The following is a 25872-nucleotide window of genomic DNA, read 5'->3' as shown; positions in this document are numbered from 1 at the left end:
CAGTTCCTTGACCATTCTGACTGATGGCTTTCATCCCACACCAAGCAGTTGATGCTCAGCCAGGAAGTGAAGGAGAGGTGAGTTTAATTTGGGAATTGGTACAGAGAAAAGGGCTAAATGTTTTCCTCTAAATCCCCACTTTGTGGAGTTTTGAAGTTAATTAGATTTGTTTGGGCTAAAAGAGAGATAATAACCTATTAGGTTGCATAGCCTGCTCTTTTACCTCAAAGACTTCCATACTCCCCTGTAAAGACTCTTTTCTGTGTTTCCTGGCATTGATTACAAGGCTTGTCACTCCTTTTCTTGTAAAAAAAAATAGCGTAAGAAATAGATCCACCTCAATGTAAAAGGAGGTACTGCTTGCTCACAGTACTGCTGTAATCAGTGTTGTGGGACCCTAATGTTGTGCTTACAAATAGGAAAGTACCAAATTCTGGGACTATGTTTTATTCCAAGCTTTGTACCAGCCACTCTGTTCCAAGTAATCACTCATATATTTTTGCAGAAAATAAAAGTGTGTTGTTCCTATACATAGGTGTATGTGCTTTATTTCAAAGTAGATCACCTACTTGGAAAACTGGAATATTATTGTAATATCCTTGTGAAGGGTGAGAGTAAAGAGATAACTAGAAAGTGTGGTTGAGTTTTCTAACACAGGGCTCTTCAAACTTGGTAACTTTAAGACTTGTGGACTTCAACTCCCAGAATTCCCTAGCCAGCATGGTTCTAGCATATTAGTGTTTTATATCTTGTTAATGACCAATTGAACCCATCTTATGAATGGATAAACCTCATTCACAGTAAACATGGTGTGAAGTGCTTTAAAATCTTTCCATCAGTCAGAAAAATCAGGGATATTAATCTTAAACCTATCACAGTTGGGTACATTTGGCCATGAATTTTATCTGTGGATTTAAAAAAATTGCTGCAGCATTGAATTCAAGCACAATCCTTAAATGCAGCATCTAGCATAGCATAGTATTTTTCCTCTAAAATGAATAATCATACCAGGATCATACGTGGCTTTAGCAATTTAGGGATCGAGTGCTATGACTCATGTAGCATCCAATTCATTTCAAACATATTCACTTAGAGAAAGCTTGGTCACCAAAGTAACTCCGAGCAGCCTCTGAACAAAATTAGGAAAACTCTTGTTTTGAATAAAGTGAGACAGCTTTTTACACCTTTATAGATCATAACATTTATTGAGCCTGCAATAAATCTGAGCTGGCAATGTGCTATGGCACAGTTTGGGTTGTAGTTTACCTAGTCCAGAGAATGCAAACATCTCAATATCAAAAGATGGTATTCTATATTGTAGAACATTATTTATCCTTCTGAATTTAGAAATGGCCAAGAATCATATTCAAACCTTCATCTGAGCCATGCACAACTCTCTGACCCCAGAAAACTGAAACGAATGGACAAGTGTTACTGAATAAGCCATGTTGATAATGATTATTATTGTTCATTTTCTCAATCTGTATCCTGCCTTGCTGCTCATTAATATGGATGACTATGGGGAAAGAGAAGATGAGAAGGTGAGCCCTTTTGACAATGAGTGATCTTCCAAGAAACACGTTGCAGTGCCATCTCTGGCAAGAAAGCAATCTTACACACTTAGACAAACACACCTGCCAACCTTGGGAAATCTCCCCCATGCATTATAGGCTATGCATTCTTCCCTCAATTCATCAGAACTTGGATGAATGGGACACATATTCTAAACACTTAATAGCTATTAGAATGGAATGAAGTAGGGTAGGTATGAAGCCACGGAAACACACTTACAGAACAGAAAAAGGAACACAGTGTCATTTAGACAGGCATTAAACAAATGCAAAAAAAACAAAACAACGACAACAACCACCTTGACTTGAAATCTAGGATCCAAGAATCCTTTACAGTACCAATCTTCCTTGGCTTTGCAAACGGGGACACAAGCAGCTGATTGAACAATCTTCATCTCTTTTTTAAACCATGGTCATCACTTTCAGGGAACTAGGCTGGAATCTCCTAATTTTCTTCTTGAGAGCCTTTGATGCTTTGATGCGGCAGAGTTTGGGCACTGGTGGTAGAGGCTTGGCCAAGGCTTGACCAGCGGCTGCCTGCTTGCCTGTAGATGTGGGCCAGATCATTTCATGCTCATGGATCTCATCGGTATAATCAAGAGTCAGGCTGCTGCTGCTGCCGCTGCTGCTACTGCCCTCCTCTGAATCACTATCACTGGATTCACTGTCCCCAAAGCGGTTGGTTGTATAGTCACTAATTTCTCCTTCACTGGTCTCTGCAATGGTGGAGTGGAAAAGTGATGCACATTCAGCAGAATACTCTGAATGGTCAGACTCACTTTTGGCGTAGGCCCCTGGATGAAGAGGGAAGCCTTTTTTGGACTCGGCTCTCATGGTTACAGTACGCAAAATCCCAGCTCTCTTTCCCTGTTTTGGTGGTCCCAAGGCAAGGCTACTAGAAAGGCTGGAAACTTGGGTTTTTGCTGAGATCTCCACTGTGGATTGCCATTTGCGCTGCTTTTTTTTAATCATGGGGTCAGAATAAGCTGCTTCAAGGGAATACATGGCATTAGCAGACGCTCTGCAGAGTTCAGACCTGGAGAGTGTTTGAGGGATGCCGAATGGCACAGGATACAGACTGGACTCAGAGCAGGATCTCCCAGTACTTTCCCCTGCAAAGGTAGGCCTCCGAATTAGATGCCTTCCCCTGAGCTGTCTCTGAGACAGACTCCACTCAAGAGGCAATTTGGCAGCAAGCTGGTGAACCCCACGTGGCTTCTCCACATAAAGCACCTGCCTCCCCGGCCTCAGCACCTTCTCACTATTCCTCCTCTTCATCTTCACAGGCTTCACCTTAGAATTGGCAAACCTGACTCGAACTTGATGGGACTCAGTAGGGATGAACTTGGCGTGCACCAATTCCTCCTGAGGCGCAGACTCAGGTTCTTCAGGCTTTATGGCTCTCGGGGATTTCTTGTGAGATTTTTTGGCAGAAGCAACCCAGGTGTTTGGGAGGCTCAAGTTGGAATCATCCACTCCAAATGGGGAGCAGGAAGAGCTGCGTTCCAGGCTGCTTTCCCCAGCTTCAGTGACAGGAGAGTCCCACACAGATGGCTTAGCAGGGTAAGAGCCATTCACAGCTGGTGAAGACTCTGTGTCAGCCAGTGAACCTGCCTGCTCTACATTCACGCTATGCACAATCTCTGGCTGTTTGGCACATTCCCCTTCAGGCACGTCCCTTGGTGGCTTCCCATCGCCTTTATTACAAGGCAGTGGGCCCCTCTGTTTTTCCAGCTGGCTGCTGCTGCTGCTGCTGTTAATTTTCACTCCACCAGGACTGGGGATAATAATGAGTCTCTGGAGCATTGTGAGTGGCTGATTCTTTGCTGGACCTTTCTCACTGAACTCGGCAGGATAGCTGGCAGGATAGTTTCCTTTGCTGCGTGTCAGCTGCAGCAGTTTGTTGATATAACCCCCTGGCCTGAGTTCCATAAGTGGCCGAGTCTTAATCAAACTGGGCCCCATGAAATGAGGTGCACCTTTAAGTAAAGGGCGGCCCTCTGATTCTGCCAGGGAGAAAAGGGGACTCTGTAAAGCAACTGCATGAAGAGGGCTAGGATAAGGATACACATCGTTCCCACTTTTGGAGACCAAATTGCTTTGGTATTTGGGGTCCATGCAGTAAAATTGGACTTCTCCTCCTGAACCAAGCTGGGGAGAGGCCTTGAGGTCAGTGACTTTTGGGAATCCAGCATCCACCAAGTTGAGTCTTTCAAGGTCACCTGAGGAGAAGACAGAATTTCACAAAAAGAGTTAACAGAAAGTAACATCTTTGCTGTTTCTATCCCTTTAAGTGAGCATCAATGCAAGGCAATGACATGATGATCTTTTGAGATCAGTGAAGTTTGTGCATGACACAAAGGCAAAGTGTTACACTGCATCCCATTCCTCCTTATGTATGAAGCATGTGCCTCTGTTTTCCAGAAGGCATCCAAGCATAGATGCTCCTCATTTGTGACAAAGCCCCTGTGTTAAGAATGACTTGTGGAATTCATTTGACAAACCATTCCTGTCCTGGCTTTACTGCAACACACACCAATTTAAGCTTTTACAATGCAATTAATACATATGAACCTTTAAAATAAAATTAACACTCATTCCCCAAACATTCATTATTCCACAGGAATAGTAATGGTGGAATAAACCTGTGTTCAAGATCTTCTACGGGTTGGTTCATCTTTTGCCATGCATACAGTATTATATCTCTCTCAATACCAGAAAAGTATGCAAATGTCTGAAAGTGAAGTCTGAAATGATTCAAGAAACAGTGAAAATATGGTATAGAAGTTCTAATAGAGTTCCTTCGATAGAGTTATAACTCTATTGGGTTATATATAAGCCTTGGGTCACTTGGAGAACCTCATGCTGCACTAGAATTATTCTACAGTTTTCCTTGCACAAATGAGTAGCAATCTGTAGTAGATGAGTAGGACCCATCACTGATTCTATCTGAAATGGGTAAAGGACGTAAAGGACATAAGCAGCCATTTTCATCCAATTTCTACACTGCCTTTCAGTCTGAGCAATGTCCTAAGCCATGTTCTAAGTTACACAGAGATCTACCTACAAATATGGTTTCCCTAATACAGAAACTCATTCTTAACCTGTGAACCAGATAGGGAGGGCAACATGGATGGTGTAGACTTGTTGCCCTTTTAATATATTGGATGATGGTGGTGTTAGATTTTAATATTCTTTTTAAAATGGTTTTTTAAAATTAACTTATTCAATTTAGATGGCTTCTAGCTCTAATCAGTTCTGGGTGTCTCCCAGCAGAAGAGAAAAATAGCAAGTACAGAATCAAAATAAAACTGTAAAGAAAGGGATGAATCGGGTCAGCAATAACGTATATACTCAGCAAAGCACTAGCTCAGATCTTGGGACAAAAGCCAAGGGTTTTAATGTTCTCTGGAATGCCACCAATATGGTAACCCTCTAGATCTTACTCCAGAAAGCAGCTGCCATGTGGCGAAGACATGCAGCTGGAGTCTCAATAGATGGCAGAGCTTAACTGAAGAAACCTTACATGTGCCAATCTTGTCAGATTAATCCAGTAGGCTGCTTAGGTACTCCTTCAAATAACCAGGCCCAATGCCAAGAAGGACTTTATGGGTCATAGCCAGCACTCTGAATCACTCATATCACATGGGCATACCCAGGCATGACCATCACTGCCTGTACTTCTGCATTTTTTGACAAATTGCATGTTCAGAGTGATCATCATGAGCAGCCCCATGTCAAACACACTGCAATAAACATGCTGTGAAGAGACTAGGTTATTTCCCCATCTAGGAAAGGGTTCAGTTGGCATATCAGATGAAGCTGTGCACTTTCCTGGCCATAACTGTCCCCTGCTGATGGAGCAGGAGCTGTGTATTTAGGAAGATCACCAACTGTACACTTTTCTTGAATGGGGAAGTCCTATTCCATTCAAGGTTAAAGATGGCATCTCCCCAGATCTAGATGGTCCTGTGTCAGCCTCAATAGATCAGACCAGGAAATCAATTCCACCAAATAGCTAAAATTACTTTTATCGACACTGGGTATAATAAAATAAACCTGCAGATGTGATTGTGTTGTACTCCCTCCCCTGCTTATACACCTGTGAATTATGGAGGTGTCTATCTAAGTCTCTTCAGAGTATTACCATTTTTTGTGGGCTTTACTTAGTTTTCACCCCTTGTTCTTCTGATAAGGGAGCTTGCATATCTCAGGCAAAGTCATCTTCTTTACTCTGTAGAACCTAATATCCACAGGAACTCAGTCTTGGTATGATTGAGTCCTGGTTGGTTCCTCCTCCATCCACTCATATAGCCTCACTTGGCTGGTTTTATATTGAACCCCAAAAACAGCAAATAGCCTCCCATAGTGGTTTCATGTAGGAAAAAGGAACAGGATTGAGAGTCAAACTCTGTAGCACCCCACAAAGGAGGGACTTAGACAATAACCTCTCAAACCAACATCCAGAAACCAGCCCAAAAGGAAGAAGCCCCTAAAATGTCATCCCCCCCCCCGGATTTCTTACCCCAAAAGCTCTCCCAGAATGATACCATAGTCAATGGTGTTGAAATCCATATGAAGAAGAACGAGGATGGATGCAGCATTGCAGCATATCCATTCTGGTTCCACCATAGGTCATCTACAAGCATGTTCAAAACTCTCTCCATACGAATCCCAGCCTGACTGAAATGGATCTAGATAAAGTGCTTTCTTCAGGGTTTTTATCAACTGTAGACCAACTATCTTCTCTACAATCTTCCCTAAAAAAGAGTAGATTGGAGACAGAACAATAGTCACCTCTCAGTCACAATCCAAGTCAGAGCAGATCTGAGTGAATTTCATTTGCCAGATAGCCACATCACATTAGAATCGAACAAGCCAACAACTGCTTTCTTGACTTTCCTTACGCTCAAGATTGTGAAGCTCAAATTCCATACTGACACTAATCAAGGGGCGAAGGAGGTAACCAAGGCAAATCTTCTGTGTAACTGTAAGTTTAAATGCTTTAGTTGATACAAGAAGCAGGCCCAGATAGCTCCATTTCATGACAGTATTGGCCAATTTTGGAAGAAGTTTATTGATATGGGCAGCAGCTGCATTATTTCTTTTGCAGAGCAAAGTGGGTAAAAACTATACAGTAACTAATTAATTCCAGCTTGCTCTAACCGAGTAAGTTGGAAGGCTTAATAAAAACAGACATTTCCTCTTCTTGCTATGCATCCTTCTTTATTATTTCTGGCACTTTACTCAGTTCTAGTGTAACTGTGCCCTTAAGACTATTTAGTTACTTAGTGCAAACACTCTGCATTGAACAGCCCCTCCAACTTTATGTACTTCCTGCACAATCCTGGAGGTTTAAATGACCTCCAAAGTAGTTCAGAAGAATCACATCTTTGCTCATCTCCAATAGGTACACATATCTCACTAACATGTACCTCTTATCGGAAGGAGTCAGCTATTCTCCTTACATCTAGGACAGAATGTTTTTAGAATTCCACCAGTGTGATTAAAGTTATGGGCTGTGTGGTTTTTAAGTACAGACTCAAAGTACCTGCTGTTTCCAAGACATTGAAACAAAACAGTCAGTGAAAAAGCAGATATTAGTACTTAGATGGGAGACTACTTGGAGATATAAGGACACAGTACATGAGAGCAGAAATACACACACACACAAATCTGGAAAGGCAGTGGGAAATCAATGTCTATAAAATAAATTAGACTTAAATTCAACTCAAAGCATTCTGCTTTGATGAAACTGGATTAAGTTTAAGAACTGCATTTCATGATGTGAACACCATAGAAACATGTCAACAATTTGGACTATGCAGTGTGGCTGCTAGGTTTGTTTATCTTTGATGTTATTGAGTAGGGATATTGAAGTTCCAAGCTTCTGGCCCAAACTGAAGACCAGACAGTAATTCAGGCAGTACACCATGCTGATTCAAGAGAAGCTAAACTGACTGAAAATCTGTCTGATATAAATTGTTAAAAGTATAGAGACTTTAAGTGAATTAAACCTGTCCATATTGCTATGTGCTATATGAAAGATAACTTCCCACACTGTCCAATCCAGGACAGCTTCAGCAACATCCTGTTACTTCTTTAGAATAAAAGTTTACATGACTACAGCCTCAATACAAAATAGCACGTGCATTATCATCTTAATCAATAATAGCAAGGATAAAAAGAAAACTATTTCCCTTTCTAATCAAGATCCAAAGAACCTACGATACTTACCAGTAGAAACAGGCCTTGGTCTGGATTTGCTTGGAGTGCCTGAAACATCTAGGCAAGCTTTGCTTTGGCATCCATCACCGCTATGAGGTCCCTCCTGTTGGAACTGGGTGCGCACTGTGGTTTCATCTGCAGATTTGGGTCGGTAATCAAAGATGCTGAGATGGGTTTTGGAGAGCTGAGAACTTGGTAACAAACTGGCATGGGAGGAGGAAATGGATTCACTGAAGACAGATGTGCAGGAATTAGACAGAGAGCAGGAGCCACCATCACTCAGATCATAAAAACCTGATGAATCAAAAAAAAATTCCTGGTTTACAGAGAACAAATAAACTGCATAGCAGAAGGTTCAGTTGGAGCACTTCCTTCTCTTCCATTTCATAGATGAGAGTACTGCGAGAGAGAAAAAAACCAGGTGCTTTCAGACAAAATTTCTGCTTGTCCCTCATTCACAAAATTTTGCAATGGTGAATTAGACATTTTGGTCTTATACTTCTAAGTCTCCCAAGTTTTCTCACTGCTTCTGGCTTTTCTCATTAAAAAAATCGGTCAGTGAGGGAAAGTCTGAAAAATTATGTCTTTGACTGGAAATGTCAAAAAGTGTCATACACAGGTGAGCAAGTTTTGAGGGACACTCCAGGAGATTGAAAAGCATTTTGATCCTGTGCTCCAAAATCGGCAAAAGTAGGACCAACAGAAATGGAGTGGAAATGAAATGAAAGATACAGCTAAAGCACAGAAACAATCTTTGTTTTATTTATAGTTGCATTAATTGTATTCATTTAATGAATTGAAAAAGACAGGTCCTCATCCATGAAAGGATTTGCCTTTTCTATTTCCTCCCTATGATCATTTTAAGAAGAGCATAACTGTTATCTGAATGATCATCATCTTAAAATCAATGCCATATAAGATTAGTTGGATGACAGATCTACAGGGTCAACCAAGTATAAAAGACTTTGCTATGATATAACAGCTGGCTTTTTGTCTTAGATGTCATGAAAAAAAACGAAGGGGGGGGGGGAACTGAAGGAAGAATAAGGCAAAAGGCACAAGTAGAAAGGAATGGATCAAATAGGAAGGGGAAGACTGGAGATGGGTTGGGTGAAATTGAAAAGTTGGTTGTTGTTGGTGCGGAAGGTGGCAAGTCCAAGCACAAAAAAGCAACAATGGAATGAAGATTGGTAGCTTCAAAGAGAATGAAGACAAGACCGAATGATGGAGATGGAGATAGGACTAGTGATGAGTGATGTACCAATGGCAATTGGGAGATTTCAATATCACTGAAATTCAGCAACATTTGGGCTTCTGTGGGGCTCTAAGTGATCTTCCAATAGGCTGCAAGTTGTGCATCTGCATTTTAATAACTTACTCTTAAATGTTAATAGTCACTATCATAATTATCCATGTCTATGGTCCTCAAATCAAATTTAGAGTCTCCAAAACGTCACTTTCCTTTTTATCTCTTCCCCAGTTCACATAAAACAGATGTTTGGCAAGAACCTCAGGGACTCAGTTTACACATCACTCACAATTTAAAGTAAGAATGCCCACTTGTGCTTTATGACTTTTACAGATTGCTTGCTGTCTCCCTTCCTGTGTGGGTAAAGGCAATGCAATATCCATGGCTTGTTTCATTTGCTTTAGTAAGAGTAAAAAAATCTTAACTATGGCTTTGTCCATTTAGAAGAAACATAAAGCATAAAACCATTTCTTTTTCCATTTGATTACTTATTAGTAACCTATGACTATCACTAAGTGTTGTATCTTATGATCCTTGATGAATGTATTCTATTTTATTTTTTCTTCATGTACACTGAGAACATATGCACCAAAGACAAATTCCTTTTGTGTATCCAAACACACTTGGCCAATAAAGAATTCTATTTTGTTCTGTTCTGTTTGATTTGCTTGTTTTCATACTTCTGAACAAATGAACCTATGGTCAGTCTAATTCATGCTAAGTTAGGCTTACAGAATCATGAAGGATTTATTAACCAGTTTCCTCCTGAGAAAGAACCAGAAGTCTCCTAAAGCTTTGTTGTTTAATATAAAGAAGGAAGAGTCGCAAAGGCAGTCACTGCTATTTCTTCTAGCTGTGATCAGGATGGAGATAACAAGTTCCTCGAAAGCAAACAGACTATCTATAATGTGCAAGTAGTTCTCAAACATCTGAAGAGTAGCCACAACTAAAAAAAACCCCACACACCACATAATAGACTGAGAAGAATATTTATGGGAATTTTATTTCCTCTTATAACATTCAGCTATGTGTATAGCTGGAAAATTATTGCTCAACAGTTGTAAAGAGCACGATTGGTTAAGCAAGATTGGTACTCAATGCTAAAAACAGACACTTAGAAAATAAGGCACCTTTGTGTGTGTGTGTGTGTGTATGAGTGTGTGTTTGTCTGTGTGTGTGTGTGTATATATATGCATGCATGCATGCATACATACATACATACATACATACATACATACATACATACATACATACATATATATATATATATATATATATATATATATATATATATTTGTAGATTTTCACAGGTGTAGGTATGCTGGTCTTGTTGTATTCGGGTCTTTTCCCATGTAAGATTGAGATAGCAATAGCAATAGCAGTTAGACTTATATACCGCTTCATAGGGCTTTCAGCCCTCTCTAAGCGGTTTACAGAGTCAGCATATCGCCCCCAACAACAATCCGGGTCCTCATTTTACCCACCTTGGAAGGATGGAAGGCTGAGTCAACCCTGAGCCGGTGAGATTTGAACAGCCGAACTGCAGAACTGCAGTCAGCTGAAGTAGCCTGCAGTGCTGCATTTAACCACTGCGCCACCTCGGTCTTGTTGTATTCGGGTCTTTTCCCATGTAAGATTGAGATTGTCTTGGCATTTCAGCAAGGTCTCACTTGCCATCTTCAGGCTGGACGGCAGCTCCAAGCATGCTTTAAACTAAAAACTCCAGCTTGAAGATGGCGAGTGAGACCTTGCTGAAACGTTGCCAAGACAATCTCAATCTTACATGGGAAAAGACCCGAATACAACAAGACCAGTGTACCTACACCCATGAAAATCTACATAACCATCTCGTCTTTCTTTTAGTGTTTTTACTATTACTATAATTATCAATCCATCTTATGATTCTTGATGAATGTATTCTATTTTATTCTATTTTATTTTTCTTTATGTACACTGAGAGCATATGCACCAAAGACAAATTCCTTATGTGTCTAATCACACTTAACCAATAAAGAATTCTATTCTGTTCTGTTCTGTTCTATTTTATACTTCCAAGTTGCAGCAAGGGGAAGGCAAAAGACAGAATGGTGCTAACGGAAGTGGAAGAGTTTGGATGAGTGAAGAAGTGTGAAGATCTCCTTTTGCCCTTCACTTGGCGATGCCCCACCAAATAGTCAATTTTGTCACTTAACTTTAAGAGCACAATCAGCAGGGGCTCAGGGGCTGGAACAGGAAGCTTGGGAGACATATGGTAACCTGTTCCTTACCAATAAAGTTCCTTTATATGGATTACATTTTGTGTTATCATTCTTTTACTGTATTTGCCACTGTAAATAATAAAAAAATGTTCATAGTAGAAGAAAAGGGAAAAAATCATCCAATTACCTGAACTGGGCCTACTATCACTATCAAGATATTCAATGGAAGTTTTGCCGACATCCAACTTCAGTTCACTGATCTGCTGGTCCAATTGATCCAGATGAGTTTTCAGTCCCACATCTTGTCTCCTTAGCCGTGACTGTTCATAGGGGAAAGGGAAGATGTTCAGTTTCTTTTGGCTCTGTAGGACCAACTCAATATTCCCATCTTCTAGGACTAGTCTGATATTTGAAGAAATAGCACAATAGGAAGACTAGTAGCTTCTAATCACAGTAAGTTAACTGGATTCTATGAGAGTTAAAATTGATGATTTTGATGGTAAAACTGAGTATGGAAGGACTAATTCATAATGATAATTCATTAATACATTTTGAAGTTCTATCTGTAGAACCTCCACTTGTGTGGATATTTAATTAATAAACCATTTCAGAAACTCAGGGACTTGAGTGAACCATCTTGATGATAACCAAAATATCTGAAGCTCTACACTGCTCAAAGTTAATCTTTAAAATGGGTGAAACATAAATTAGACACACAAACAGATAAATAAATAGACATTTTAAATGGGGGAAAGACACTCCCAAAATCCTCTGTGATCTAAGGCACAAGGATACCAAAATATTCCTTTTTCTCCTCCCTAAGCAATCTACTAATTCCAATTTATGGATTATGTGGATTCTTTCTCATTCATGCATTTCAATTTCCTTTCAGCTGCTAAGAAAGGCTTCCACTGATTTTAGAAAATCTGGAGAAAGCCCATAAAGTTACTAATTTTATATCCTTACAGACAATAATTCTTACTTAATATACATATTTCTAGAGGAAAAGCTTCCAGTATTGCCTTCCTTGGAAGGTAAAAACTTTTAAAGCATTTTTTAAAAAAGCAAATTTCCCTTCTCCAAAACAAAACAAATGTTCTATTCAAATTGAGAAAAATCCTTGGATTAAATCAACAAAATTTTAATAAACATGCGATCCCAAAAAGGCTGCTGTTTATTGGACTAGGAAAATACACTTTAGACCAGGGGTCCCAATCCCCAAACCATGGTTCACTACTAGGCTGTGAGCTGTTCAAAACTGGGCTGCCCAAAATGGTGGGCGATGGTGCACACATCCCCTTTTCACAAGTATCAGGTGAGTGCATGCACGTGTGCTCCATTTGTGTGTGCATGTTGGCACTTTCCCAATACTTGCACCGAACCATCCCTTCTTCCCCATCTCCCCCACCATCTGCAAAGCCAGAAAAGTTGGAGAACTCTACTTTAGACTGTCTATGAATCTCTGTGTGTGTTCACATAGCTCATAAGCCTAAATGCATATACTTTCAGCTCCACTATTGCAGAATTAATGATTGCTGGAAATGATTGGCAGTAAACTCAGAAATTTCAACTCTCTGAAATTTCGCTCATTTGCAAAGCAGCACTGACATCTGGAACAGCAGTGGCTTGTTAGGAAGCACTTAATTTAACTCCCCCTTTCCTCTCTAATTAAATACTCCACCCCCTACCAACCTTACAGATTTAGCCAGCAAATATTTCAACTCTCTGAAATTTCGCTCATTTGCAAAGCAGCACTGACATCTGGAACAGCAGTGGCTTGTTAGGAAGCACTTAATTTAACTCCCCCTTTCCTCTCTAATTAAATACTCCACCCCCTACCAACCTTACAGATTTAGCCAGCAAATATATCTTAGAAGCCTAGCTTGGAGGATGGGGGGGCAAAACTTCAAAACTTTGCACATATTTTTAACAGATGAAATCCAGATTGCTTACATGTAGACCAATGTGGAAGGGGTGTGCAGACAAATGGGAAACTTCCTCTCCCCACCCCAACATCCCAATCCCTGCAATCACTTTCTTTCTTTCCTGCCTTGAGTGGAGATGTCTTCTATTTAGGTCCACATGAATGTCAGAAGACTATTTGTTGTGGCTTCACCCTGACACTTATATGAGTAATAACGTCCATATATTCAGGCAGTCTGATAAAAGCTGAGTTCTTAATTGCAGTGGCTTACATAGCAGAGTAAATGTGTGCTTAACGGGCTTCCGTGGGGACTGTTTGGGGGAGTGTATGAGTATGCGTGATTCGGAGGACCTGCCGGGAGTTGCGGGGGCCACGGGGGTGGTTGAGGGGACCAGAGACACGGGAGAGGGTCGGGGTATTGCGGTCGTAACAGGGAGGGGCAGATACGGCGGGGACTTTAGGGCAGGCCATTACCGGGGAAGGAGGGTTCGCTACATTACAGAGATCCCTCCTTCCGGCCCTAGGAGTCCCACTCCAAGACCAGATGGCGCAAGTAGTCAGGACCCTGGTCTCAGGCTGTTGTCGCTAAATGCCAGGTCTGTTGTACATAAAGCTCCTCTCGTCCGGGACTTAATTTTAGACGAGAGGGCAGACCTGGCATGTATTACTGAGACCTGGCTGGGCCCAGAGGGAGGAGTCCCCCTTGTAGAGCTGTGCCCAGAAGGATTTCAGGTGCTGCATCAGCCGAGAGCCCAGGGAAGGGGTGGGGGTGTGGCCGCTGTTATCCGAGAGTCGTTAGTTCCTCGTAGGGTCCCTGCTCCGGAGATTGTCGGGTGTGAGTCTTTGCTGTTAAAGTTGGACCTCAAGGGTCAAGTGGGTCTGCTGCTAACGTACCTGCCTCCCAACAGCGTTGCAGCAGCCCTCCCCTCGCTCCTCGAGTCGGTAGCCGAGCTGGCAATTGAGTTCCCTAGGTTGATGGTCCTGGGGGACTTTAATTTGCCGTCGCTCGGTGAAAACTCTGATGGGGCGCAGGAGTTCATGGCTTCCATGACAGCCATGGGCTTGACCCAAGTAATTCGGGGCCCAACCCATTCAGCGGGACACATGCTTGACCTCGTATTTCTCTCGGAGCAGTGGATTTGTGATCTTGGTCTGAGGGGGAGTGACATCATACCCCTGTCGTGGTCAGACCATTGCCTACTGAGGCTCGACTTCCGGAGGCCAAACCCCCACTGTAGGGAGGAGGAACCGACCAGGTGGTTCCGCCCCAGGCGTCTTATGGAGCCAGTAAGGTTCCAGACAGAGCTTGGGGTTATTCCTGACTCTTTCGCCCACAATCCGGTGGAGACTCTGGCTGCTGCGTGGCACTCGGCAGCGTCGGAGGCCCTCGACCGGATTGCGCCACTGCGGCTCCTCCGAGGCGGCGGATCCCGGAGACCCCCTTGGTTCACCGAGGAACTCCGGGAGATGAAGCGCCGGAGGAGATGCCTAGAGCACCGTTGGAGGTCCGATAAGTCCGAATCGAACCGGGCAATGGTAACCACCTGCACCAGGGAATACACCAGGGCACTTAGGGCAGCAAAAAGATCGCACATAGCCACCCTGGTAGCATCCGCTGAGTCCCGCCCAGCCGCCCTGTTTAGGATAACCCGCTCCCTATTGAACAAAAGGGAGGCGGGGGAACCCTTGCAGGGCAGAGCTGAAGAATATGCCCAATTCTTAGCGGACAAAATTGCTCGGTTTCGGTCGGACTTGGACTCCACCCCCGCAGTTCCAGCCGAGGCGCAGGGGGACCAAGTAGAACAGCTCTGGGTTGAGTTTCAAGACGTTACCCCCGGGGATGTGGACAAGGCCATGAGAGCTGTAAGTACTTCCACCTGCGTTCTGGATCCGTGTCCCTCATGGCTGGTTACTAACTGCAGTGAGGTGACACGAGGCTGGATCCAGGCGGTTGTGACCGCCTCCCTTCGGGAGGGGAACTTCCCCGCCGCACTGAAAGCGGCGGTGGTGAGACCCCTCCTGAAGAAACCATCCTTGGATCCAGCTGTTCTTAATAGCTATCGTCCAGTCTCCAACCTTCCCTTCCTGGGGAAGGTTGTTGAGAAGGTGGTGGCCTTCCAGCTCCAACGGTCCTTGGAGGAAGCAAACTACCTAGACCCCTTCCAGTCAGGCTTCAGGCCCGGTTACAGCACAGAAACCGCTTTGGTCGCATTGATGGATGATCTCTGGAGAGCCAGAGATGAAGGACGTTCCTCCATCCTGGTCCTCCTTGACCTCTCAGCGGCTTTCGATACCATCGACCATGGTATCCTTCTGCGACGACTGCGGGAGGTGGGAGTGGGAGGCACCGTGTTACGGTGGTTCTCCTCCTACCTCTCGGACAGGTCGCAGTCGGTGTTAGTGGGGGGGCAGAGATCGTCCCCTAGGCCCCTAAATTATGGGGTGCCTCAGGGTTCGGTCTTATCCCCCCTACTATTCAACATCTACATGAAACCGCTGGGAGAGATCATCCGCAGGCACGGGATTAGATACCATCAATATGCGGACGATACTCAATTGTATCTGTCCGCCCCGTGCCAAATCAATGAAGCGGTTGACGTGATGAGCCGGGGTCTTGAGGCCGTTATGGACTGGATGAGGGTGAACAAGCTTGTGCTCAACCCAGAAAAGACCGAGTGGCTATTGTGTTTCCCTCCCAAAGATTTGGCTATTATTCCACCACTCAGGCTGGGGGGTCAAATTTTATACCCCTCAGAGAGGGTTCGCAACTTGGGAGTCCTCCTGGATCCACAGCTGTCATTTGACCACCACTTAACGGCTGTGACCAGGGGGGCATTCGCCCAGGTTCGCCTGGTGCGCCAGTTGCGACCCTACCTGAATCGGGAGGCTCTCACAACAGTCACTCGGGCCCTTGTGACCTCTAGGCTGGAATACTGCAATGTGCTCTACATGGGGCTGCCCTTGAGGAGCATCCGGCGACTTCAGCTAGTGCAGAATGCAGCCGCGCGAGTGATTGCGGGTGCACCCCGATTCACCCGCATAACACCTATCCTCCGCGAGCTGCGCTGGCTACCTGTTGATCTCCGGATGCGCTTCAAGGTGCTATTAATCACCCATAAAGCCCTACATGGCAGTGGATCTGGATACTTGAGAGACCGCCTTCTGCCAATTACATCCCTACGACCGATAAGATCTCATAGATTAGGCCTCCTCCGTATTCCATCGGCCAGCCAGTGTCGGCTGGCAACTACAAGGAGGAGGGCCTTCTCAGCAGTAGCCCCGACCCTTTGGAACGAGCTCCCCGTGGAGATTCGTACCCTCTCCACCGTCCAGGCCTTCCGCATAGCCTTGAAGAACTGGCTCGCCCGTCAGGCCTGGGGATAGGATAGTTACCCGCCCGAATGATGAGTGTTTGTTGTTTGCTATTTTATTACATGTTTTGTCCTACTGTCTGTATTCCCCTTTCCCAGTTTTTGTGTGAGCCGCCCTGAGTCCCCTCAGGGAAAAGGGCGGCCTACAAATTCTAATAAAATTCTAAATAAAAAAAATTCTAAATTCTTCCAAAGTGTGTTTTGCTAAGCTGAGCAGCAGGATCATCTTCCATGGCCAGGTGCATTTGTTCAGCAAAAGCATTAGCTTTATGGATTCTCTGTTCAATAAGCAGTTTCCAAGATGATTTATACCATTCTTGGCAACCTCCTACTACTGTATGAGAGATGCAGTTTCCTGCAGGTTTTGTTAGCAGACCTAATCTAACAACGGCACCAGTCACAACACAATCCATTCAAATACATAACCTTTCTTGCTAGCATTCCAAACTAACGAAATACACGTATTTTTTTCTTCTGTTTAAGCACTGCTCTTCTGATGTGCAAAGGAATGAAAGAGCTTTAGGCTTTACTGATTTCAGGAAGTAAGTAACTGAATTTTGTTTTCATGGTTGGAATTAATTGCTTCATGATTAATGTTTTGCCAGCCAATCCCTCCCTTTGTGGTTTCTGATTAATGGCAGAGAGGCCAGAAAGCATTCACAGGACTCTCAGGTATTCAAGGATAATTTATTGTACCAGGATCTGTTTGCAACTTTACAGCACTTTAACCAGTATGAGACTATTTACACTGGCCTTATAAACCCTTTCCTCTTTTCCAACTTTTCCTACCATGAAGCCTGGTGTGCTTCATCAGTGTTTGGTTGGCTTCATACTTCTCATCCGTTCCTGATTTGTATTTCTTGTGCTCAAACTGCTCCTTTGAGACCAATTTTTTTTGATGATCCCAAAATCCATTTGTTCCAGTCAAGTAGGGCTTTGCCTGATACATCTGGCCACAAACTTTGGGGGTGAGTCTCCTTACAAGGAATTGGAATTCCCATCAAGAGTTCCATAAATCACCTATACTGGACTAATTCCTTCCAAAAGAGTTGCCAACATGGCCTTTTGTTGTAGTGAGGGGAGCTACAGGAGTTGTAGTTCAACATGTTTGCTAAGCACTCGGTACTGAAGGCTTCAATAAGGCTTTGTTTTCCTCCAAGGTTTGATTTAATTAGAGCACCTTATGCTATTAAGAGCTTAGGGTCTTCCAAATTGCTAATTCATGGGGGGGGGTTGGAGGGAGATAGTATTAATTTGTTAATATTGCCCAGCTGTTGACCTCCAAAATATTCTACCATAAAACACAAGGTGGAGAGGTGTGCAAACACAATTGCAAGGAATACTTGAATAACATTAGAAAATACATTTTCTGGTATGTCAATCAAGAAATTTTTAGTTTATTTATAAATCATTTCAAGTTATTAGGCACTAAGCAAAAGATAAAAGAAATAGGCCTTTGTATAAAAGCTTAGAGTAGGGCAAAGAGAAGCAGCCTAGTGAAAAAAACAGAGATGGTGGGGACAAGTTCCAAGCAGAAATATTACCTGCAGCATTAGCAAATGATTTTAAAATATCAGCTGAGAAAAAAATATATGCAGTAGATCATGAAAAGTATGATTTTTCAAAAGCTCCCTTTGCTTAAAAAAACCCAGAAACTTCTTTCCTTAGACACTTAGAAATATTGCTGATATAAGCAATCAACTAAAAACTGAAGACATTTGACATTAGCTCCATTTTACCTTTTCTAGAGCACATGGCCCGCTCATTTAGGGTTAGATGGAATTTCAGCAAGAATAACTGGTCCTTTCAGTGCTGTAAAGTTTTGAAGTGCCTGCCAAAATCTATAGAGGCAGAAGGATCTCAATGTTGAAAGGTTGGCCATTGTGCTCTCGCTATTGCCCAGAGGGCAAACAGATTTGACTTCCCTTCCTGTTCTTCCTGAATATTATCTGCTGTCTAGTAATCAGATTATTTCAGCTAAATTCCTATTTTTAACACTGTTGTTTCCCAAACAATGTTACTGGCAAGTGCTCGGTACGTTTTACAACTGTAAAAATGTTCGATGGCCAGGTTAGATGGCTAACTCACCCCTAATTAATGTAGCAAATGTAGTGAAGATTGCCAGTATGGGTGACTCATTTAGCTGGATATATTTTCTAATATTGTGTTCTTTAAACATAAAGAGTGACTCCATCAAAATAAAGGCAGAGTTATTATGATGAAACCAAATGCTTACTGCACATATGATGGGATTTGGTTAGTAATGCAGCCTTAATTTTATTGTTTTTCTTCTTATGGAAAAGCAGGGTGGAAACTGGACACACTTGAACTAGAAGGTACTTGTTTAGAAGACTCAAGTATTAAAAGTAGGAATTTAGCTGAAATAATCTAATTACTATTCAGGAAAGGAAGTAAAATCTGTTGTAATAATTGGTCTCTACGAACTATGTGTGACCTGCTTCTAAGTTGTGCAGGACTCTCAGATGCTATTGATAACTTTGATCAGGATCTCTTTAGATTGTTTGAAAAAGTCTGTAAGTCAGTAGTCTCCTCTTTGTGTTTTTAGAATAATGCTCAATATACTAATTTCTTTATTGTTCATCAAATTTCTACACCATCTAAGTGACTCTGGGGAAGTTTATAAATTAAAAAAAAGAAACCCAAGCACTAAAAACAAAGTTAAAAGGGGTTTACAGAGGCTTAATGTTTTAAAAAGGCAGAGGAAGTGCCCTTAAGACATCAACGTCCCCAAAGTTGCATGCTACTCTTATTCCCCCATGCCAGTTGGCAGAGCCAGGTCTTGACACTTCCAGAAGGCCAGGAGGATAGGATCTGCCTTGTCTCTGTGGGCAAGACATTCCATAGAGGAGGGGCAATAATAACAACAGAGAAAGCTCTTTTCCTTGACTCTACCAGTTCTTAAATTCTTTAGCCAATGGGATCTGAAATATGCCCTCCCTGATTGAATGGGATGGGTCAATGAAATAAGTTCAAGATAGTTCTCAGGCAGCCTAGTCCCATTCCATGAAGGGCTTTAATCATGATAAACATCACCTTGAATCGGATTTAGAAGCAAGCAAAACATTGGACTACCGATGTATATGAAACCTTTGCAATAATGGAAACACTGTGAAGTCTTTTCCTTCAACCCCTTTCTCAGCTAATTATCTGCTCAATCTTCATCAGCTAACCAACCATTTTTCAAATCTTATACACATGGAACAAATGAGCTATTATAAACCAAAATACAGATATCAAATAGGAGCAAACTGTTTTAGATAGAGGTCATTGGGAGTTTGTACTAGTCCACCAGCATTGAGCAATCAATAAATGCGTTAACTCTTATTTTCTTTGGCATTCAATAAAATGTAGCGGGTTATCCATTAATATTATCAATGGCAGGTAATCAAAAGATTGGTAGTACATCTGTGCTGCCATTTTGACTCTAATCAAAATATGCTGGCTTCAAAGCTTCCCAGGTGGGATTTAAGAATCTCATGAAGGTTAAAGTCAATTTTCACTCCCCAATGCCTTCTGATAAGCTACTCCCTTGTAGTGAATACTCTTTGCATGTGTCACACCTGATGGATAATTAATGGCTATGTCTAACACCAATAAGGAGGGAGGGATCTGGGAGATCTGAATTAGCTCAATGTTTACTGAAGTGTGTAATTACTGAGATTTGGAGAGACTGGGAGAGACTGAAGTTTATAACATTTTGATTGAATTCTTCTTTGGGAACACATTTCTTATTTTTAAAAAGGGAAGAAGCAACAGAAGCAGTTGTGCAAATTCAATCTATTCTACCTAAATAGGCAGAAACAGGGGAAGGGGTGTTTCTCTTCTAAATTGCCAAGTAGAGACAACTAAAAGGTTACCAAGAGGTACCTTCAGAGATATTCAGACTATTATACCACAAACCCCTGAAAATGATACCTTTTTTCTAATTGACTAACATGGGGATCCCATTTCATCCTATAGTTTATGTATGGAAAGCAGTGACGTGTAGTGAGGTTTATGGCTGGTGAGGCAAAAAGAAAGAGAGTGGCTTTTGCCTGCCCCGCCGCTATGTTGGACATAGCGGCAGAGTGGGCAAAAGCGGGACGCCTCCATGTTGGACAGCCGGGCGGGCAAAAAAAAGTGGCTTTGCCCACCCTGCCGCTATGTCCAACATAGAGGCATCCCATCCCCTATGTCCGACATAGCGGCGGGGCAGGCAAAAGCTGCTTTTTTCCTTTTGCGGCAAAAGAAAAAAGGCACCAGCCCGCCAGCAGAGGCGGGTAAAAGACCCGCCTCTGCTGGTGGGCTGCCCCGACACAGAGAAAAAAAGCTGGCAGGCTCCCCTCCCTGCCTCTCCTACCCCCTTCCCTCTGAGTGAAGAAACAAACAAACAAACAAACACACACACACACACATTACTTACAATTACTTACAAATTACATTAATTTTGAATTCCTCCCCCTCCCCCAACCCACATACCTTTTCCAACTGTTTCACAATCACAGAGGATTTCAACTCTGCTCTTGCCTGCCATCATGAAAATGTAAAAATATAAAAAGAAAAAGGCAAGTGCTGCTGAGGTCAGGCTGGGTTAGCTGTTGCCAGAGTCCCCAATGGATGATCCTGCTTAAAGGTTTAAAAAAGCCTCTTTAAAAAGTGCCCACTACAGGAGGAGGCAAGAGAACCACGTGCCTCATCTACATAAGGAATTTTTCGGCTTTTAACCCTTGCTCAACTCTGTTCAAGTGATCATAAAGTCAGACTAAATGAGGCACGTGGTTCTCCCGCCTCCTCCTGTAGAGGGCACTTTTTAGAGGCTTTTTTAAACAGTTAAGCACTAAGCAGAGTCATCCACTGTGACTCTGGCAGCAACTACCTCAGCCTTTTTCCTTTTACATTTTTTTTTATTTTCATGATGACAGTGGTGAGGCTCTGTCTCCCCTGCCTGCACGTTACTGATGGAAAGAGAGGGTAAGTGAAAACCCAAAACAGTTCAATAGACTAAGAGCAGGGGCGAAATTCAGCAGGTTCTGACAGGTTCTGGAGAACTGTTAGCGGAAATTTTGAATAGTTGGGAGAACTGGCAAATACCACCTCTGGCTGGCCCCAGAGTGGGGAGGGAATGGGGATTTTAGTATCCTTCCCCTGCCACACCCACCAAGCCCCACCCACAGAACCTGTAGTAAAAAAAATGAATTTCATCATTGACTAAGATAGCTGGATTATATGAATATAGGGCAATACCCCCTATTTGTGCATCTGTCAGAAGAACTAGTTGACTCTACCAATAACACAAAGCACTTAGGTAGGTCCATTGCCTTCACAGTGCTACACCCCCCCCCCCAATAGATAGGAAACACCACAAAGAATATATAAGACTATAAGTTCACATCATATAGTAAATATTATAAATAAATATATAAGCAAAGTATATTTTATATTGTTTTGGTCATCCACTTACTAAGTAATCTTTCAAAATCACTTATCATATGATGATCAAAATATTGAACAAAATTACTTGAGAATATATAGAAATAATCTATGTGATTATTTCTGTATAATCTATGTGAAGTAATGTGAAACTCTATATTAAAATAGTATATACATACCATTTATTAAACAAAACTTGAATATCTAACAATATTCCCATGGCTACACTCTACTGTGAAGTTTAAATATACGAATAAAATTTCAAATAAGTAAACTTGAAGAAAAAAGAACTAAGAAACCTTACACAGTCTTGTTTGCCTGTTTGAAAGACCCAATAGCTGGGTGGGTTTGTTCTCATATTCTTGGTCTGACTCATTACTTTATTTGAAGCAAGATAAGAAGGTTGACACAAAGTGAATTTGATTGGTGACTGCTCTCTCAATAGTTCTAAATGTAACCCAAAACCTGCATGACAACACCTAGGGATAGACACTAATCCATTTAAGATTGTGCCTTTTCTCTGCTCCATCCCACCCTCTTCCCCTCTGCATGCTGTAACATCTCAGAGATCCAGGGATTTTGACAACTTACCAACAAATGTTTAAATTCTTAGCTGATATTAATAAAGGCATTTCCTGATTTTGATGATACAGCAGACACCTTACTTTGTTCTCTTGATGCTGAGGAAAATGGCTCAGCTTCAGAATAACCCCTATGTTCTCTTAAACTGAGAGTGACTTGATCAAGCCTCTCCAATAGAAGTCATGGTCCAAGGCTATTTCACACACTTTTTTAGGATAAGAAATTATTTTCCCTTTCACAGGACGAAGTCTGTCTTTTAAGAACCATCCAATGAGATTGATAAGACCTGCCTGCCTCTTATGCCCAAATTGGCTGAATATACTGGAGTTTATAATTTTGATATATTTAAGAGGCAGCACACTGGAAACAGCTGCATTAGAAGTGAGTCAAATTAAGGTTAGATTACCCTGAATCCTTTTTTTTTCTATTTTAAAAAAATGTGCAGATTGTCCTACACTGGAATACTGTGTAGTACCTTCAAGGAATCAGAGATTGTGATCAATCTCCAGACATCTGCTAAAATGTTAGAGGTTTTTTTTTAAGAGCAAAGGGTGACGTTTGCATTTTAGCAGCTTAATGGCTGATTTCAGTATGATGTGGACTGCTTCCTAATTTTTCCAATTCTCATAACTCTTCATACTTCTTCAAACACCAAGACAGAAATATATATATTTCACACACATATATATGCACATATATACACACATATACATACATACATACACACATACACACATATACACACAGAGATACATACACACACATACAGCAAAATATAAACATGTTTGAAATCTCATTAAAAATCCTCACATATATTAAATTATGTGAAGTAAGAGAAAAGTTATTTATATGGAAAGATGGTGATTGCTGTTCCTGTGGATAAAATACCTTTATTTTATCAATAAAATATATTTGTATGGAAAGGAAGTCAAATAATATGTACATGTATTGAAAGAGTGTCAGTGTGATCTGGAATCATCCCAGTGGATTTTGTGCACCAGAATAAAATTTAATTAGAACATGGAATGAGAAATGAGCTTCATTTTTTTAAACTCAGAAATCATACTTGGAATAACTAGAAAATAAATAAACAAACAAAACCTCAAACTAAAACTGAAAACTGAATGGTTTTATATTTCAATATAACGTATGGCTGTGGAAAAAGAAATAAAAAGATTGAGAATTGCCACAACATCCCCAAAAAAGAGAATTTCTTATCAGTCTCTTCTAATAAACCTAATGTTACCTTATAAACTGTATATAAGTGCACCAATTTGCCTACTGTCCCTGTCTTAATGTTTCTTTTTATTCGTATCCATTTCATGTATCCAAAATTATGTTTATACATACATACATACATACATACATACATGTTGTCTAATACATGATGATGAAATAAATAAAATAAATAAATAATTTTCAGCCAGGCTTCACAGGGTAACATAAGTCCCAATCAGTTGCATTTACTTTTGAGTCAGCGTTCATAGGATGCTCTTTGTGCTTAGATTTCAGTCCTGTTGAGGGTAATGACATCAAATGACCAAAAGCTCTCCTTTCCCACCTCACTTTGGTATAAAAGGATGGCCCTTATCCTTTTTTTGAAAGTTGCATCACAAAATTCACATTCCACTTTAATAGTGTCTGATTGCTCAATAGGATGGTAAGCTTTCTCCCCATTAAATACAGTAGGACTTACTTGCAAATGCCCATGGAATTGCAGTCTGAAACTTTTTTTAAAAAAAAAGATATTGAATAATGGGTGGAGTAGATCAAAGGGGCAATTTACCATCCAAGTCTACTTACCCATGGGTACTTTCTCACTGACATCAAGAGTCTGCCAGATCCAAGTCAAAACATGTAGCTAATGGAACCCTACCGCTATACTCAGATTCAGAGTTATTTCAATATTTTCTTGTACAGAATTCACATTTGTGGTTAAAAAAATGCAACAGACAGGAAGCACGTTGTTATGGATGACAATCTCACATTGTGGCTAAATTGCTATACATTTACTTGGGAAAATACATAGACCTCTTAGATGGGGAAGGAAGATAACAAGGACCGCCCCAGGATTATTATATGACTGCAATAGAGATTGGATTCTCATCTAAATGCTCCTTTATCATAAATCATTACACTGGAGAATTTGAATATTCTTAACTTCAAATGCAGACACATATATACTTCTTTTCTGAACATGTGAGAACATACCCTGGTGTTCTTTTATAAGGTACCCAAGAGCCTTCCCTTTTTTAATGGTTACTATTAAAATAGGGTGGGTGTGTATTATATATATGTATTACATTATAGATACATTCTATTTATATAGTAAAGATCTAACAGATAAAACCTAAATAAGAGGGCGAGGACAAAGATTGTGCAACTGAGCAGAGAGAGACTGCAGGTGGGGAGGAAACTTACTATTAAAATACAATTACTTCGAGCAGAGAGGTAGGCTGTTAACAATACCTCCCCTCGAAATCCGTCTGTGCAAACAAGAACGAAAGATTTTCCCCCTCGTTCAGCCCAGAAATAATGGATTTTCTAACAGGGACAATCCTTTTTTTGTGGGGGGGGGGGCAAATCTACACATGGACACCTCTCATGGCAAGAGAATAGGCAAGGGAGCTCCATACAACCAGGAGTAGCGAACAATGACCGACCAGGACCCTGCCGGTTTTCGGCCAGGCGTCCTCCTTCGAAAGCTTGCCGGCTACAAAGCCTCTGCCTGCCCGCCTGCCCCGAGAGCCAGCCGGGGCGCGCTTACCTGGCCAGAGAGCAGCCGAGTCGCGCGTGTCATGGGCGCGTTGCGGTTCTTCCCCACCCAGCCACCCCACTCGCGAACCAAGGGCATTCCGTGACCCAGGAGCCTCCGCAGCGGCTCCCTTACCAGTTGCTCCTTCAGGGCGGTGAGGGTGGCTTCCAGGCGCTGCTCCTTGTTCTGTGCCTGGCTCTCCTCGCCTGGCCGCTGCATGGCCAAAGCCTCGCTCACCAGCGCCCGCTGTTTTTCCCGCAGCACCTGGAGTTCCTGGAGGCCGGCCAGGGCGGCTTGCAGTCTCTCGCTGACCCTGCAGCGGTCCCAGCCGCCCGGGCGCTGCTGCTGCTGCCTCCCCGGGAGCATCTTTTCCCACGCCGTTCAAGCCAGGGCCATGCCAGGCAACGCCGGAACCTGCTGCTTTGGAAAGAAGGGTCAGGAGTGCGCAAAAGGCGGCGGGAGCAGCAGCCTCTCGCTTCGCCCTCTGCTAGACGGGAATGAAGCGGAGGAGCGGCCACTGCGGCTGGGGAGCGGGCGGAGGCGAGGCGAGGCTGCGGTTCAACG

At 42.3% G+C, this 25872-nt stretch overlaps 1 protein-coding gene across 1 annotated transcript; it reads right to left on the bottom strand.

The window, feature by feature from the left end:
* Positions 1-541: 541 nt before the first annotated feature.
* On the bottom strand, positions 542-25835 carry DACT2 (dishevelled binding antagonist of beta catenin 2). The gene is made up of 4 exons (XM_087718145.1): positions 25444-25835; positions 11434-11566; positions 7809-8093; positions 542-3793 (listed from the first exon to the last, which is right to left on the bottom strand). Exons 1-4 carry the CDS (start codon positions 25672-25674, stop codon positions 1974-1976), a joined length of 2469 nt encoding a protein of 822 aa, XP_087574271.1. The 5' UTR covers positions 25675-25835; the 3' UTR covers positions 542-1973.
* Positions 25836-25872: the final 37 nt, after the last annotated feature.

This window comes from Thamnophis sirtalis, unplaced genomic scaffold (genome assembly GCF_051295495.1).
Source record: "Thamnophis sirtalis isolate CommonGarterSnake01/CBP01778 unplaced genomic scaffold, rThaSir2_p1.2 scaffold_6, whole genome shotgun sequence".
NCBI lineage: Eukaryota > Metazoa > Chordata > Lepidosauria > Squamata > Natricidae > Thamnophis > Thamnophis sirtalis.
The sequence above is the reverse complement of the archived record's forward strand: the minus strand, read 5'-3'. Positions and strand labels throughout refer to the sequence as shown.